General features: G+C 56.3%; 1 protein-coding gene across 2 annotated transcripts in view; it reads left to right on the plus strand.

The window, feature by feature from the left end:
* The first annotated feature begins 6,417 nt into the window (after positions 1-6,417).
* The window catches only part of AKT2 (v-akt murine thymoma viral oncogene homolog 2), a 30,817-nt gene continuing 22,026 nt past the window's right edge, over positions 6,418-15,208 (plus strand). The window contains exons 1-2 of one of the 2 annotated variants that reach the window (XM_012657112.1): positions 6,418-6,646; positions 12,519-12,648. In XM_012657112.1, coding sequence (XP_012512566.1) covers positions 12,603-12,648 — 46 coding nt within the window. In that variant the 5' untranslated portion in view covers positions 6,418-6,646; positions 12,519-12,602. Of the gene's footprint in view, positions 6,647-7,448; positions 7,514-12,518; positions 12,649-15,208 lie in introns of those variants that run through there. The other variant, XM_012657113.1, reaches the window with a different exon arrangement.

Below are 15,208 nucleotides of genomic sequence, written 5' to 3' on the forward strand. Positions count from 1 at the left end.
CAAGCAGCGAGAGGTGCAGCCGGGGGAGACAGCCTGGGAGCGGGACCAGGAGGGAGGGAGCGAGTGTGGGAGGGGCGCTGGGTGGGATCTTAGCCTGGCCCCCTCGGGGCAGGACCCACTGCCAACTCGGCACCCACGGCAGGGCCTGGGTGCTCTGGGTGCGCCCGGCTAGGGACAGCAAGCCAGGGCTGGCCAAGAGGAGACTACATGTCACAGGTCCCTGCAGGAAGTTCCTCGAGCTCAGCCGTCCCGCCCGAGAAGCTCATCCGCAGATGTTGTTTCTAAGGGTGAGGCCAGAAATCCTAGCCTGCCTTGGTTTGCCACCTCGTGGGCCCTTTCCAGATGGACCGGGAGAGCTGCTGCTCCCTCGTTCCCCTCCGCAGCCTGGTTTCAAGTACGTCGTCCGGTGGGTCGTTGGTCTGCCTCACCCAGCCTGGACTGCTTAGTGACCCGGTGGTGGGGGACGGCTGACATGGGCGAGAACCCTGCTCGTGGTGCTTTTCTTGGTTGTGTGGAGCCCTGGGGGCCTTCCTTCATTTCTCTGAGGTACAGTTTGCCCCGGAAAGTGGGAACGTCCCTACCGAGCGGGCCTGTGGGGGCGATGTGGGGGGCTGCTGTGTCAGAAAGCCCAGGCCTCCTGAGAGCGCTGCGACGGGTCTGAGCTGGCGCTGCTGGGGATTGCCAGGCGGGGGTCGGTGGGCACCGAGAGCAGAGAAGGGGCGCTGGGGGCGGTCAGCCTGGGCTTGTTGGGTGGCAGAGTGGGTTCGAAGCTTGGAGCCCTGGGAGAGAGTGGTGGGGCCCATCCGCCAGGAATGAGGATCGCTCCCACCGCTGAGTGCGTATGAGTTCTGCAAACCCGCACGGCATGCTGGGAGGGGGGCAGTGTTACCATGCTCACGTTGTAGGTGGGAAACTGAGGCATAGAAAGCTGCATAGGACGTCTTGTTACTGTGAGCGGCTAACAGCAGCCTCTGTGTGCCGGGCTCTGCTCCGCAGTGGAAGGTGTCTGCCCGCGGTAACCCTCACCGCACCCTGGGAGCCGCCGGCCGCTATCCCCGTTGGACGGGGGAGGAAACGGGCACAGAGATTGGATTTGCCCTACGTCAGTGACAGACATGAAGTTTGAACCCAGCTGTATGTGGGGTTGGGTCCACCTTTTTAAGACTGGCTCCTCTTCTGACCGATACCGGGGTCGCCATTGTTGTCATGATGATTTCTTTCTTGCGTTCTCTTCTCCTAGACACAGCCGGCACAGGCAGGCCTCAGTCGTCCAGAGATGACTGCATTCAGCGCCCGCTCAGGAGTGGGCTGTGGCTGCCTCTCGCCACCTCCTGACACGGTGGCCTTGGCCCTTCTTGCCCCAGAGGTGGGGGGGTGGGAGGTTGGGAGGCACTCCCCTCCCCACTGCCTCGGGTCCAGTCCTTGGCTGTTTTGGTCATTTATGTATTCCATTCCGTCACCAAATATTTCTTGCATCACGACTGTGTGCCATGTGTAGTTCTGGACACCAGGGAAGGCACCCAGTGTGTTGGAGGCAGCAAAGAGGCAGTGTTTGCTGTGTGACTGCTTGTGCTTGGCACGGCCGCGGGAGGGAACAGTGTGTGGCTGGGCAGGGCTACAGCACTCGAGCTGGGGGACACCTGAATGTGGTGGTGACAGAGTAGGCCACTGGAGTGCGGGGCTTAGGGCGGCAGAGCTCAGGACCCGGCCTGTGGGGAGGAGCCAAGACTTTATCGTAGAGAGAGGAGGGACACGGGAGTTGGGGAGTTGGGGGCTTTAGGGGAGGGAACTGGCTGGATTCGGGTGGCGGCCGGGAGGTGGCGAAGGGCAAGGAGCAGGCCACATTCTGCTTTGGAGACAGGGTCCCCTGGAGCCGAGCTTCTCAAAACTGGTGTCCTGAGGCCTTGGGGGTGAGAGGAGGTATCCGTGGGTAGTTTGTTTTTTTAGTTGTGTGTTTTCATTTAAGTGATGCTTCTGGATGATTCCTTTATAACCAAGTGGTGATGGTATTAACATAAGCTGCCGCTTCCATGGCTCCATCTGAGTGAGGCTCGGGATGGCCCTTGGTTAGAGTCCACCCTTGTGTAATTGCTGCCTGTTTTCCCCGGCACGGGCCCTGTCCCCGGCTGTGCACGGAGCACATCTCATTGGGTTCCTGTGACAACCCAGCGCTATCAGAAAAATGATCTTTTGACAAGCTAACACAAGCATGTGCTTGGCCAGATTGGTATTAAGATCCCATTTTACAGACGGAGAAGCTGAGGTTCAAAGAAGTGACCTGTGCAGCCTGGAAGGGATAGGGTCAGGGTCAGGGTCAGGATTTGAATTGACTCAAGGTGTGAATTTGGGCCTCCGAATTCTGCTCTGGCTCTCTGGGGTGAGCTGGGTTGGGGTGTGGGAGGGATGGGTGTAGCTGGGACCTTCTCCCAGCTAGGTTGGGGTGATCTGGCCCCTCTTGAGCCTGAGAGTCACCCCCTCCACTCCTCCTGCCTTTAGGCTCCCAGCGCTTAATTAGCAGGCGTTCTATAGAGCTGCGCTCCAGTGTGGTAGCTACTGGCCACATGTGGCTATTTAGTTTCACTAAAATGAAAGTTCAGTCCTTCAGTTGCAGTAGCCACGGTTCTGATGTTCAGTAACCACATTTTCACCATTATGGAAAGTTCTATGGGGTAGTTCTGCTCTAGATGCGGCTCATGTCCTGCACCCACTCACTGTGTGAGCGTGTGCACGTGACTCTCTCTGGGCCTCAGTTTCCTCATCTGAAGAATGGGGGTAGAAATTGCATCTACCTCATAGGATTGCTGTGAAGATTAACATTAATCCACGCCGGGTACTTTGTGAGCTCTCACTAAATATTAACTGTGGTTGGACCCGCCCGTTTGCTCGTCGGTGCCCTAGGGATGAGGTGGAGACTCATGCCACTGGGCGCTGCCTCCGAGCTCCTGGTGGGGGAGGCAGGCAGATGACGATGCAGTGTGAGGCGTGTGAGGGAGGTGCCCTTCAGCCAGGCTGGAGGGGTCCTGCTCCGCGTGGGCGTGCAAGTTGGGAAGGTACGGGAGGGCCTGTGGGGGTGGGAGGAGGCACTCGAGGAGAAGGTGGCTCTGTCTTCCGTCCTGGGAGCGAAGGCAGAGGGAGGTGGAAGGGGCTCAGGATGGTTGGGGTCCAGGCTCCTTGGCTGTGGGTATTCACTGAATCCTTCCTCTCCTCAGTTTTCTCATCTGTCACACGCGGTCCTCCTGGGGGGAGTGTCAGGCCAGTTTTCAGGATTTGTTCTGGGGCCAGCTCCTGGAGAAGAAGGCTCTGACACAGCCTCTGCCTCACTGAGGACTGCCATCCCCGCCCTGGGGACAGGGGCCTCCATGTGGCATCCCAAGCCAGCCGTTCCCCAGCCCAGCCCTTGCAGTGACCCCGAGGCCCTGCCCATCCAGCCTTCCCGCTGCCTCTCTCTGCCTCTCCCCCTTCAACTCCTGCCCTGCCTCATGCTCGCCACGCCCTGGCCCTGCTTTCCCTCTGCCTGCGACGGTTTTCCCCAGGTCTCCAGGTGGCTCGCTCATCTGTTCATGCTTTTGCTCGAATGTCACCACCTCGGTGAGCCCTTCTCTGACCGTCCTGTGTAAAATCAGAACCCCTTGCTCCCCTTCCCATTTGCCGAGTCCTCTGTATGTTGATTTTCTCCATAACATCGTTAACTTTGGATATACTGCATGAATTCCCCAATGGCAGGGAGTTCTGTTTTGGTTACTCCTGCATCCCTGGTGACCAGAGCAGTGCTGACACAGAGTCGGTGCCGTATTTGTGGGATGGATGAATGGAGGACTTTTGGTTTCACCTTCACTTGGCAGAACTCTGAGCACAGATGCTGTGATGCTCTGTAGTGCTCTTCGCCACCCCCACCTGGGATCGATTAAAGCTCTGGGCCTGGCCATTTGCTGGGAGGAGCTGGGAACATGGGTCTCGGGCAGACTCTGTCCCTGCCTTGTGGAGCTCCCAGTCCAGTAGGAGAGGCAACATACCCAGATAATGGTGTAGGTGGCCAGGCATAGTAGAGGTTAGTGAGGGGAAGGGAAGGCAAGGCTGAGCTCTGAGGGTCTGCCACTCCTGGGAGGGGGGCGGCTGGGGAGGCTTCCCTGAGGAATGGAGGATTTGGCAAGTAATGGGTGAACAGTGTGCTAGCTAAGGGGAACAGCATGTGCAAAGGTCCTGGGGTGAGAGAGCAAGGAGTCATCAAGGGACCAGGAGAAGGGGAATTGTGTGTGTTGGTGAGCTGACCGATGAGGCAGGGGAGGGGCCGAGGCAGATGGGCCCTGGCAGCCTCCGTGAGGGCCTTGGACGTGATCCATGGGCACTGGGGAGGAGGTCCTGAGCAGGGGAGGGACAGGTTCAGAGCCGTGCTTGGAGGATCCCGCTGGCTGCAGCATGGAGCTCTTGGCATGTTTGGAGCCCATGGCCAGGCAGACTAGACTATCTGATGTGATTTTCGTGGGTGCTGTAAAGGCCTGGGTGGCGTGAGGGGGAAAGTATGTTTCGGGGGTGGCAGGGAAGAGAAGGAAGTCTGTTCTGGTGTTTATTCTTGTCCCAGTTTCTTTTGCAGCTTGCCCACGTCTTCATCCTGCCTCCAGTCCTACCTGCTCCAAGTAGACAGATGGGGCAAGTGAGGGGAGTGTGTGGTGTTTAAGAGGAAAAAAAAGTCTCTGCAATGCCACCTTCTCCCCAAGGAGGCGGAGTAGGTAAAAATTCACATACTCAGAAATACACAGTGTAGGAAGTGAGGTCCCCCATATCTCCAGCCCCCCAGGAGAAACAATAATAATAATAATAATAATAATACCTAATATGTGTTGAGCAGCTGCTATTTCAGGCTCTGTTCGGGGGACTTTATGTGGATTAACTCATCAGATCCTCCCAACAGCCTCGGAGGAGGAAACTGAGGAGAATAAAGGGAGAGTGACTTGCCCAGGGTCCCACAGTGAGTGGCAGAGCCGGGCTTGAAACGCTGGCATTTGGTCTACGACCATAGCGCCCCGTACTCACCCAGTCTTGTCCGAGCTTGGCCACTCAGCGGGGTCGGGCCTGATGGGCACTTGGATGGGAAACTCTGGGTTTGGTTCCTGAGGCCACCTTGACTCCCACACTCATTCTTCTGCCTCCGTTAGCTCTTTTCCACATTTCTTTCAGATTTTTGTCTCTTCTATGCATGTGACACTGAAACACATACCTCCTCAAGACACCGTGCTCCGTAAGATCCGTTATTGATCCCGTAACTGCTTTTCTGAAAAGAACGCTCTAGATGAGTTTTATACCTGGATCGCGAGGTGCATATCGATCTTACGACGTCAGCATGCGAAAACATAAGCGTATCCTAGAGTTGAGGTGATGTGTGTACATGTTTGTGTTTCAGAAAAGGAGTGACGCTGCGAGTTCTGCTGCGCAGTGAGCCTCTGTCGCTGAGTGCTCACGGTCTCGGCGTGGGCACAGCGAGGTGGGTTTTTGTGCTCAGGATGGCTGCGTTGTGTTTCGTTATTAATAAGCGGCCGGACCCTCCCCACGGGCTGGGTGCTGTGCTAAGCCCATCCCCGAATGGGCCTGGGATGGAAGCACTGCTGTTGTCCTCACTGCACAGAGCAGGAAACTGAGGCTTGGGGAGGCTAGAAAGTGGGGGAGCAGGGACCCAAGTCCAGGTCTGCCTAAGTCCAAGGCCGTGTGGTGGTGCGGCCAGGCTGTCTGGGGCCGTGTCCCAGCTTTGTACTTCTGACCGAGTGACAGGGGCAAGTCATTTCACTTCTGTGCCTCAGTTTCCTCCTGAAAATAGAGACAGTAAAAGTGCCTACCCCAGAGGGTTGCTGTGAGGGTTAATTTGTATGTACAAAGCGCCTAAATGTACCTGGTGTTGCTTCGCGAGCATCGTTCTTTTTAATAGAGTCGTCATTATAGGACCAGACCCTTGTGCGCATTTAGGTTGTTTCCAGGTTTCCTCGTTTCAGCAGTAGTACCCTTAGAACATTGGTTCTCAACCGGGGGTGGTTTCTCCCCTTTCCCCAGCCCCCACATTTGGTGATGCTTGAAGACATTTTTGATTGTCACAGCTTGGGGAGGATGTTCTGTTGGCTTCAGTGAGTAGAGACCAGGGATGCTGCTAAACCTCTGACAGTGCACAGAACGGTCCCCACAACAGGGGTTATCCAGCGCTGAATGTCACCAGTGCTGAGGTCGAGAATCCCCGCCTTAGAATCTCTGTGCCCTGACACCAGCCTTTTCTGCAGGAGAAATTCCTCCAAGTGCACGTACGTTTTCCACTTTATCAGTTTTACCAAAATGCCCTCACACCAGACCAGCTTGCAGAGTGGCGAACGGGGGGTTGTTTCCCCCTGCTCTGGCCCTTAGTGCCTTTCCCTCTGAATTCCCACAAACAGACGCCGCCTGTCATCTTTGAGTTTATCTTCTGAGCAAGTCCTCTGGGTGCTGTGCTAGGCGTGGATCAGAGGGCAGGTGACAGAGGCTCCTGAAGGGGTCGCTGTCACCACCTCAGCGATTCCCAGCAGTGCCAGGAAGGAGCCCCCACCCACTGTCTCCAGCTCCAGAAGACGCAGATCCGTGCCTTCCCACCTGCCACCCTTGTCCCATCTGTGCTGTCTGGCATCGAAACCAGGTCAGTGAGAGGGGGCGAGAGAAAAAGGGCTTAGCAAGTGGCAAGGGAAGGAATTCGGCTTATTTTGGGCCTGTTCTGGGCACAGGGCTTCACTCTATATGCGTTCAGTGCACAGATGACTTACTAAGTGCCTGCTGTGTGCCCAGCATCGTGTAAGGCTCTGGGGATGCCGCGGTGACCAAGACAGCCAAGGGGCCCTGCCTTCACTGTGCTGACATTCCAGTGGGAGAGGTAGATAATAAACGGATAAACAAGCAAATATATACGATAATGGTGGTGGTGATTAGTGCTTACGGAGAAAAATAACGGGCAGGGGGAGGTAGAGTGGGTGTACTTTGTCTAGGGAGGTTAGGAAGGCTTCTCAAAGAAAGGGACATGTGAGCAGAGACTGAAGACAGTGGGGCAGGGCTGAGTGTCCACCTGAGGGAGCAGCATGTGCAAGGGCCCTGAGGCAGGGTGTCCTGGTGCCTGTCCAGGGAGCCGGCTGCGGCAGGTGCCCCTGAAATGGAGTGTCTTTGGAGAATCAAAGTGGGGACCATGCAGGCCTCACAGGGGCCTGGGCCTCCTGTGACTCGGCTTTGAAAGGACTTTGGCTTTTACTCTGGGCGAGGGGACTCGGGAGGATTTGAGCAGAGGAGGGATGGGATCTGACTCAGGTGGCCGCAGGGTCCCAGACTGGAGGGAGGGGCGTGGACAGAATGCTAGAACTCATGTGGACCATACAACCCCCGCAAATGTCAGGAACCTCACAGATGAGCAACTTGAGGTTTGGAAGGACACAGCCCCTTCCCGAGGCTGCGCAGCTGAAACGAGGCAGTCGTCTGAGCACCTCTCTCTGCTCCCTTCTGCCCTGAGTGACCACTGCATGTAAGTCATCTCTCGTGGATCTGACACCAGCCCCGTAAGGTGAAGTTTCTGAGGGGCCTCTGTTTGGAAAACATTGAGAAATAAGACCCATGAGGCAGACAGATGGAAACAAAAATGTTTTACAGGCATTTTAAATTAATTTATCATGGAGTGTTTGAGGCATAAAGATAGCATTAGTCAATGATGTCCTTGTACTCAGCAGCTGTTTAAAAAAACAAAACCTCACCAGTGCAGTCAGAGGCCCCTTGGGGACCCTTCTCCAGTCACCTGCCCCTCCCAGCTGACCACTGAGTGTGGGGATTTTCATTCCCATTCAGCTTTCTTCCCTGCGAGTTAAACACACGCCCCAAAACTCCAGCCCCCGCCCAGGCTGCAGGGCTGGAAGTGTGCCACCCTGCTCCCTCCTGGGATTCAGGTCCCTCCTCCAGCGGGGTCACTGTGCAGATGGGAGTACTGAGGCTGCCACTTGCCTGTGGCCACTAGACCAAGAAACAGAGCCTGGGGTCGATCAGATCCCCTGGACTCGAGATTCTTCCTGCTTACTTACGCTGATGACCAGGCCTTTTGGAAGGGAAATTGAGGCAGGCCAGCCTTCCTCGGGAGGCAGGGGAGAGCCCTGCTTTGGGAGCCAGGAGGCCCAATTTTGGCTCCCTTGTGTCATGTGGACTTCCAAAGCCTGGTTTCTTTTGTCATAAAATACAGAAAGTTGCATTAAACACATTTTATGTTGTACGGTATAACAAATAACCAGAAGGCCAAAGCCCTGCGTAACCGCAGAAGAACGTTGTCAGCTCCCAGGAGTCCTCCCCACTCTCTGGTTCTCCTAAGTGTAACCACTCTCCTGCCTTCGGGATATGTGCTTGCCTTGATTTTCTGCATAGTTTTACACCGAGAAGGCGTCCCTAAACAGGTACCGTAGTGTTGCCTGTTTTGAACTTGCCGTGCCCGTCCTTGGTGTATCGTGTCTGGCTTCTTTCACTCAGGGTCGTATTCTTACGCTTCATTGCTGTCGTACGAGTTGGCACTTCAGTCCTTTAACTGCTGAGTCGTGTTCTCCTGGATGAATTTACAAGTTTGTATGTCCATTCCCTAGTGGGTGGACTCCTGGTCTATTCCCATTTTGGGGGTTACTGTGAATATTGCCCGCGTGAATATTCTAGTACATGTCTTTTTTGTTTTATTTTATTTCAGGGTGGTATGGGGGCACAAACGTTTTGGTTGCATATATTGCTTTTGGTAAACAAATATACTCATTTCTCTTAGGGGACTGTGAATTGCTGGGCCAGTGTAGGCATCTGTTGAGTTTTCATTCTTAACTGCCAGTTTTCCACAGTGGCTGAGCCGTTTTACGCTCTCATCAGTAGGGAGTACGAGTTCTGATTCCTCTAGATCCTCGTCGACACTTGGCATTGTCAGTTTTTTAAATTTTAGCCATCCCAGGTCGTTGGCTTTAATTCGCATTTTCCCACAGCCAATTAGATCGAGCATGTTCCTTGGTCGTTCGTGCGTCCTTTCCTGTGAGGGGCCCTCGCTCTTCTCACCTTGCCTCCCGGGTGGCTCGCCCTGGTCAGCAGCTGCAGCTCTGGCCCGGGCCTTCAGGACGTTCAGGCCTGGACACCTCCGGAAGCCGTGCGTGGGGACGGGGCCCTGCAGGGCCTCCCCCGCAGGGGGTGTGTTGCCTGCAGGGCAACTGTGCTGACTGGGTTCCGGAGGCAGGTCTCTGTCCTTCTGCCCGGGTGTCCTGTGTCGGCAGCTCCGCAGTGAGCAGGCCACCCTCTTGGCTGCGGTGCCTGGTATTTCATCACCGCAGGACTGCGTCACAGACACCTCAGCTGAGGCGCCACCCTCAGTGGGAGGACGGGGCAGGATCCAGGCAGGACACAGGGGATCTTCCAGTTCCTCCCCCTGCTCTTGTCCAAGCCGCCGCTGACTTCTTAGTTGCTGGAATGAGAATGTAAAAGGTGGCTCTGTTGTTCCTAGCAGTGGCCAGGGCCTCCACCGCTTCTTGGCTGGGAGACCCAAGGTAAACGACTTCCCTTCTCTGAGCTTCTGTCCTCTCCTGGGCATGGTCATGGACCCCCTGGTGGGGTGGTGGGAAGCATTCAGGAGAAACTCCACGGGAGCAGTGGCACCCTGCCCAAGGCCACCCAGCTGGTGATGGCTCTCGGACTCTGGAACCCTGACCACTCTCGGCCACACCTGGCTGCCTTTGCTTCTCTCTTTTTAATAACGGCAACCACGTGTTTGGTGTTCACCGGGAGCGGGGCAGCAGGCCGAGCCCTCTGCCCACAGTGGGTGCTGTAGTGCGGCCATGAGTGGAGACCTGGTGCTGCTGAATCACAGGGGCTCTGACAGGCAAAGCCACTAGCCAGTGATGGCGGGGGGCTGAGATTGGGCCCCTGTTCCTTTCCTTCCACGTCCACCCTTCCTTTGGACTCAGAATTCTCCATCCCAGCCCTTTGGGATCTATTCCGAACTGAGCTCGCATTAGGGGAAAGTGTGGTACTGGGGGAGCAAGGGCTTCTCTAACTCCCAGCCACATCCTGGAAGGCCTGAGTGTTCTCCCCTGCCCCCGCCTGTCTGCTGGCTTCCCGTGCACCAGACTCCTTCCTGCCTCAGGGTCCTCGCACCCTCTGTTCCCCTGCCGGCAATGCTTTTCCTTATGTGTCTACAAGGCTGACTCCCTTGGTTAATTCAGGTGTCTGCTCACATGTCCCCCACCATATGGCTAATGCTGCACCCCATCCCTGCTGTTCTCCCCCACTTTGCTTTTCTTCTTCTTGCCTCTACCACCTGACATTGTTCTGCCTCAGCTGCCGGATCGTGAGCTTCAGGAAGGCAGGGGCTGTGTCTTAGTGACGCTCTGCCACTGGCACCATCTGGAGCTTAGCACGCACCCAAAAAAGTTGATTGGTGGCAAGAATAGAGTCTGGAAGTGTTTCTGTGGCTGTGTCTGGTCCTGGGTGGGGGTCTGTTGGGAACACTGGCTTCATTCGTTGTGTGCTTAGTAGACACCAGACGCTGTGCCGGTCCCACTGAATGGGCATGGATGGTGCGGGGAGGGTTGCCCGAGGGGGTGCACGGAGAGCACCCCGTGTAGCCTCTGAGGTCTGGAAGGCTTCCTGGAGGAAGAGGGAGAAGAGTGCACAGCAGGTACAGGGGCTGGAGGCCGGAGGGAAGGCCCTGGGCGCCAGAAGCATGACAGAGTCGAGTTTGGGGGAGGAGGCTGGAGGGGTGCAGTCGTCAATGTCATGGTCGTTAGCCTTAACCGAGGGCCCTCTAGGTGCGCCTCTTGGCTCGTGCAGGGCCTCCTCAGCGGTGGAAAGGACTTTGTTCTGTGTTCTGAGTGCACTGGGGAGCCACGGAAGGGTTTTGAGTGGGGAGGGACAGGGTCAGATTTAGATGGAGTGTGGGGGTCGAGAGCAGAGGCTGGGAGTCTGGGGAGGAGGCGGGAGCTGGAGGAGGTGGGAGAGGCGCAGGAGCCTGAGGACAGGCTGTGGGGACTGAGGGGGCCGTGCGAGGTGAGTGAGCAGAAGGCAGAAGAGACGGGTGAGGGGTGGGGTCCTGACAGGCCTTAGAGACCAAGCTGAGGAGTTTGGCTTTTTCGCTGCGATAGTGGAGAGCCGTGGAGGGGTTTTGAGCCGGGGAAGGACAGGGCCAGATTGGAGGGTCTAGCTGGTGAAAGGGGGTGGTGGGAGCCCAGGGAGGGCGTGGGGTAGGAGGAGGGGAGACACACAGATGGTGGGGTACTGAAGGTCGAGGGCCTGGCAGTCCTGTGTGTTCAGGGTGTGGGTGCCGGTCACGCCTGCTGGCGGGGGCCCTGTTGCTGCCCGCGGCCCCGCATCGGCGCCCTTGCAGCCTGGAGTCCAGGCTGTGATTTCTCCGCCTCCTGTTTACTTCCCCATCACTGTCCGTCTTGCCTGTCCTCCCGCTTCCTCCCATTTACCTCCCTTCCTTCTGCCCGGAGCCCGGGCAGCCTGCCACTGTCACATGCCAGGCAGTAGTGTGTCCGGCCCACCAGCTCCCCTGGGGCACGAGAGAAAGCTGATGCTCGTGGTGTCCCCTAGAGCCAGCTGCCACTTCTCTGGGGCCACCGTAGCTCCTGACCTGCTGTCCGCAAATAACCCCGGGCTGGAAAGGCAAAAGGCGCCTTGGGCTCCATGGACCCTGGCCAGGCCCCAGGCTCCAGGTAAGGGCCCAGCTGGCGGCTGCCTCGTCCCCTCCTCCCCTCCGTTCTGGGAACCTGAGACGAAGCAGCGGCCTCGGCGTCCGTCAGTCTGTCAGCTGCTGGTCCCTAAGGACAGAAGCGGAGGTCCTGGGGACGGGACCAGGCCCTTAGCAGAGCCCCCAGGACTGGCTCTGGGCCCCAGAAGAGCGCATACACAGCAGGTTTCTTTCTTGTTCGAGATCCTGGAGTACGAGACTTGTCTTTCCTCAGTCACTTGGTGGGGTGGGGACAAGGAGGAAGCTGAGGCTGGGGGAGTGACGTGGGATGGCATGGTGGGGCGGGGTATACTTAGTTTGCTGCAGGTAGCAGGTTGGCGGCTCCCTGGTTAGGAAAGGGGAGAGAGTGTGTGTTGGTGTTGGTGGGCCATAGGCAGACGCTGGTGGCTTCGAGCACTTGCTGAGGTGCCCAGGGCTGTCTGATTCATCCTGGGTTACCTCAGCACTGGCCATGGGAGTGATGCCGGGGGCGGGCTCAGCTACCGTGGTGCCTGTCCAGTCTGGAGTGAAGGGGGGTGGAGGGGCTGCCTCTGCCCAGCATGGGTGCCCTGAGTGCACGCCTGGCCTGCACGTAGGCCGTGGAGTTCTGCTCCCCTAGATTGGGGTCCCTGGGGACAGGGCCACATCTCCCCCTGCAGACTGGGCCCCTGGAGCAGGGCTCTCCCCTACCCTGTACAGAGCAGGCAAAGCAGCCAGAGGGCCTCAAAACCTGGGTGTCCTCAGGGAAGGGGCCGGTGTGGAATCCCCTCCCACTCTGACCAGGTCCTCTCTTGTCTTGCAGACTGTGCTCTGTCCACGGCGCCTCCTGCATGTCCTGCTGCCCTGAGCTGTCCCGAGCTAGGTGACAGCGTGTCACGCTGCCACCATGAATGAAGTGTCTGTCATCAAAGAAGGCTGGCTCCACAAGCGTGGTAAGGGGCCGCTTTTGCCCACCAGATTGTGTGTTTCATCCTTCCACCCTGGCTCTCCCCCTGGCAGCCGGTGCCATGAGCGACAGAGGTGCAGGGTTTTACCAGCCTGGGGAGCCAGCATTCTGCAGCCCCTGGGCCAGGAACTACTTACATGCCCATTTCATAGAATCCTTCAGTAGTATCCTGGGCAGGGGAGCTGGGGCTGAGTCTCCAGGCCCTGCTCGACACCTGAGTGAGCCTACAGGCCAGGCCTGTGCTCCGCCCTGCATTAGCGATCTCATTCATAGCCCCATTTTATAAATGAAGACACTGAGGCTCAGAGAGGGGAAGCCACTTACCTGAAGTAACACAGCGGGGCAATATTCAACATTCATTCATTCAGCAAACTTTCATTCACTGTGTGTGGTGTGCCAGGTCATCCCAGGCTCTGGGACACAGTGGTGCATCGTGGAGTTCACATTCCAGTGAGGAGTGGGGACAAACAATAAATGAGCAGACATACATTGTCAGGTGGTGATGTGGGGCCCACTGGCGTTGGGCCTTAGACCACGGAAATGGCTTTGGTTTTAACTCTCCAGGCCATAGCAAGCCCCAGGATATTGATAGCCAGGGTGTGACCTGTCCCCAGACAGCTGCCGTAGGACACTGGGAAAGGATGGGGTGTGAGGCAGGGAGGGAGCCACCATAAATAGGGTGGCCAGGGAGGGCTTCACTGAGAAGGGGGCGTCTGAATAGAGACCTGAAGGAAGCAAAGGAGTGAGCCCCACGGTTGGCTGGGACAGTCAGTGACAGTCCTCTGAGACGGGGAAAGTGGATCCTCTGGAAGAGGAGTAGGAGGCTGATGGGACTGTCACTGCAGGGATCAGGGGATGGGCCCATTCATCCTGCCCTGTCCCCACCCACAGACACAGAGCAGTGATGAGGGACAGGGGCCACTCCACAGGACCAGGCCTTTCCATCAAACTGAACAGGGGGACACGTTTCCTGCTGTCCTTTTCAGGCAGGGGCGACATTCAGGGCACCTCAGCTTAGCCCCCCAGACTGAGCTCTGAGTCGGGGGCTGTTGAGTGAGCTTTCCGAACCTTGGCAGATGTCAGAGTTCTAACCCTGTCTCTGCTGCTTCTCTTGGTGTGACTGCAAGCAAGCTGTGTCACCTCACTGAGCCTTGGCTTCACATCTGTAAAAATGGGTTAACAACCCAGATCTCTGGTGTTACCATGAGGGATTTTCATGTGGCTTCTTCCCTGTCGTTTCACCAGCATGTCAAAAAGTTGTTGGCATATAGCAGTCACTCAGTAAACGATTGTTGAGTGAATGATTAGGGGTGTTTGTGTGTGTGTGTGTGTGTGTGTGTGTGCGCGCGCGCGTGTGTATGTCAGGGTCGTGGCCTCCTGTCCCTCAACCTGAGTTTGCTGAGGCTACAGCTCACTAGGCTGGGGTTCGAAGATCCCTGGGGGTGGATGTAGAACTGTGGGAGGTATGGGAGTTGCTCTCTGCTCTCTGCTCAGTTGATGGCATTGAATTGATCTTGGCCACTCTTAGGGCTTCAGTGTCTCCATTCATGTTACACGGGGCCAGATGAGCTGGCCACAGGTCTCCTGTCTGCTGGGGTGGCCAGGCAGGACCCACCTGCCTCGGGTTTGCACCATACACACGCACACATACACGTGCACTCCTGGGCCTTCCCATTGTGTGTCATTCTCAGCAGCGGCTGGCAGAGGTGGGCAAGGCAAGGTGGGCCCTGCTGACTGCCACTGTTCTGCCATTGTTTTTCTTTCGTTGCTTGCACTTTTGGTGTCATCTAAGAATCCATTGCCCAATCCAGGGTAATGAAGATTTACTCCTCTGTATTCTTCTAAGTTTTTTATAGTTTTAGCTCTTATGTTTAGGTCAATCTGTTTTGAGTTAATGCTTATAGTGGTGTATACTGTGAAGTAGGGGTCCAATTCCATTCTTTTTTTGAGACAGGGTCCTGCTCTGTTGCTGAGGCTGGAGTGCAGTGGCCTGATCATAACTCACTGTAATTTGGACTCCTGGGCTCAAGCAATCCGATTCTGGTACCTGCTGGTACAATAGAATAGCTGAGGTTGGGCAGTTTATAATGAACAGAAGTTTCTCACGGTTTGGAGGCAGGGAAGTCCAAGATCAAGGGGCCAGCATCTGGGGAGGGCCTTCTTGCTGCATCATCCCATGGTGGAAGGGCAAGAGGCGACTTGGGTGAAAGGGAAGAGACCTTAAGAGGCGACTCAGCTTGTCCTTTTATAAGGAACTCTCTCCCTTAATGACAGCTTTAATCCATTTGTGAGAGTGGCACCTCCATGACCCAAACGTCTCCCATTAGGTCCCACTTCCCGACACTGCTGCATTGGGGATCAGGTTTTCAACATGTGAACTTGGGGGACACATTCAAACCATAGCACCCCCTTCCTCCTAGCATCTGACAACCACCGTTTGCTTTCTATCTTTGTGGATTTACCCGCTCTGGACATGTGGTATGAGTGGAATCGTATAATATGTGGCCTTTTGTGCCTGGCTTTTTACTTTTAGCATATGTTTTTGA

This window comes from Propithecus coquereli, unplaced genomic scaffold (assembly GCF_000956105.1).
Source record: "Propithecus coquereli isolate 6110/MARCELLA unplaced genomic scaffold, Pcoq_1.0 Scaffold53, whole genome shotgun sequence".
Taxonomy (NCBI): Eukaryota; Metazoa; Chordata; class Mammalia; order Primates; family Indriidae; genus Propithecus; species Propithecus coquereli.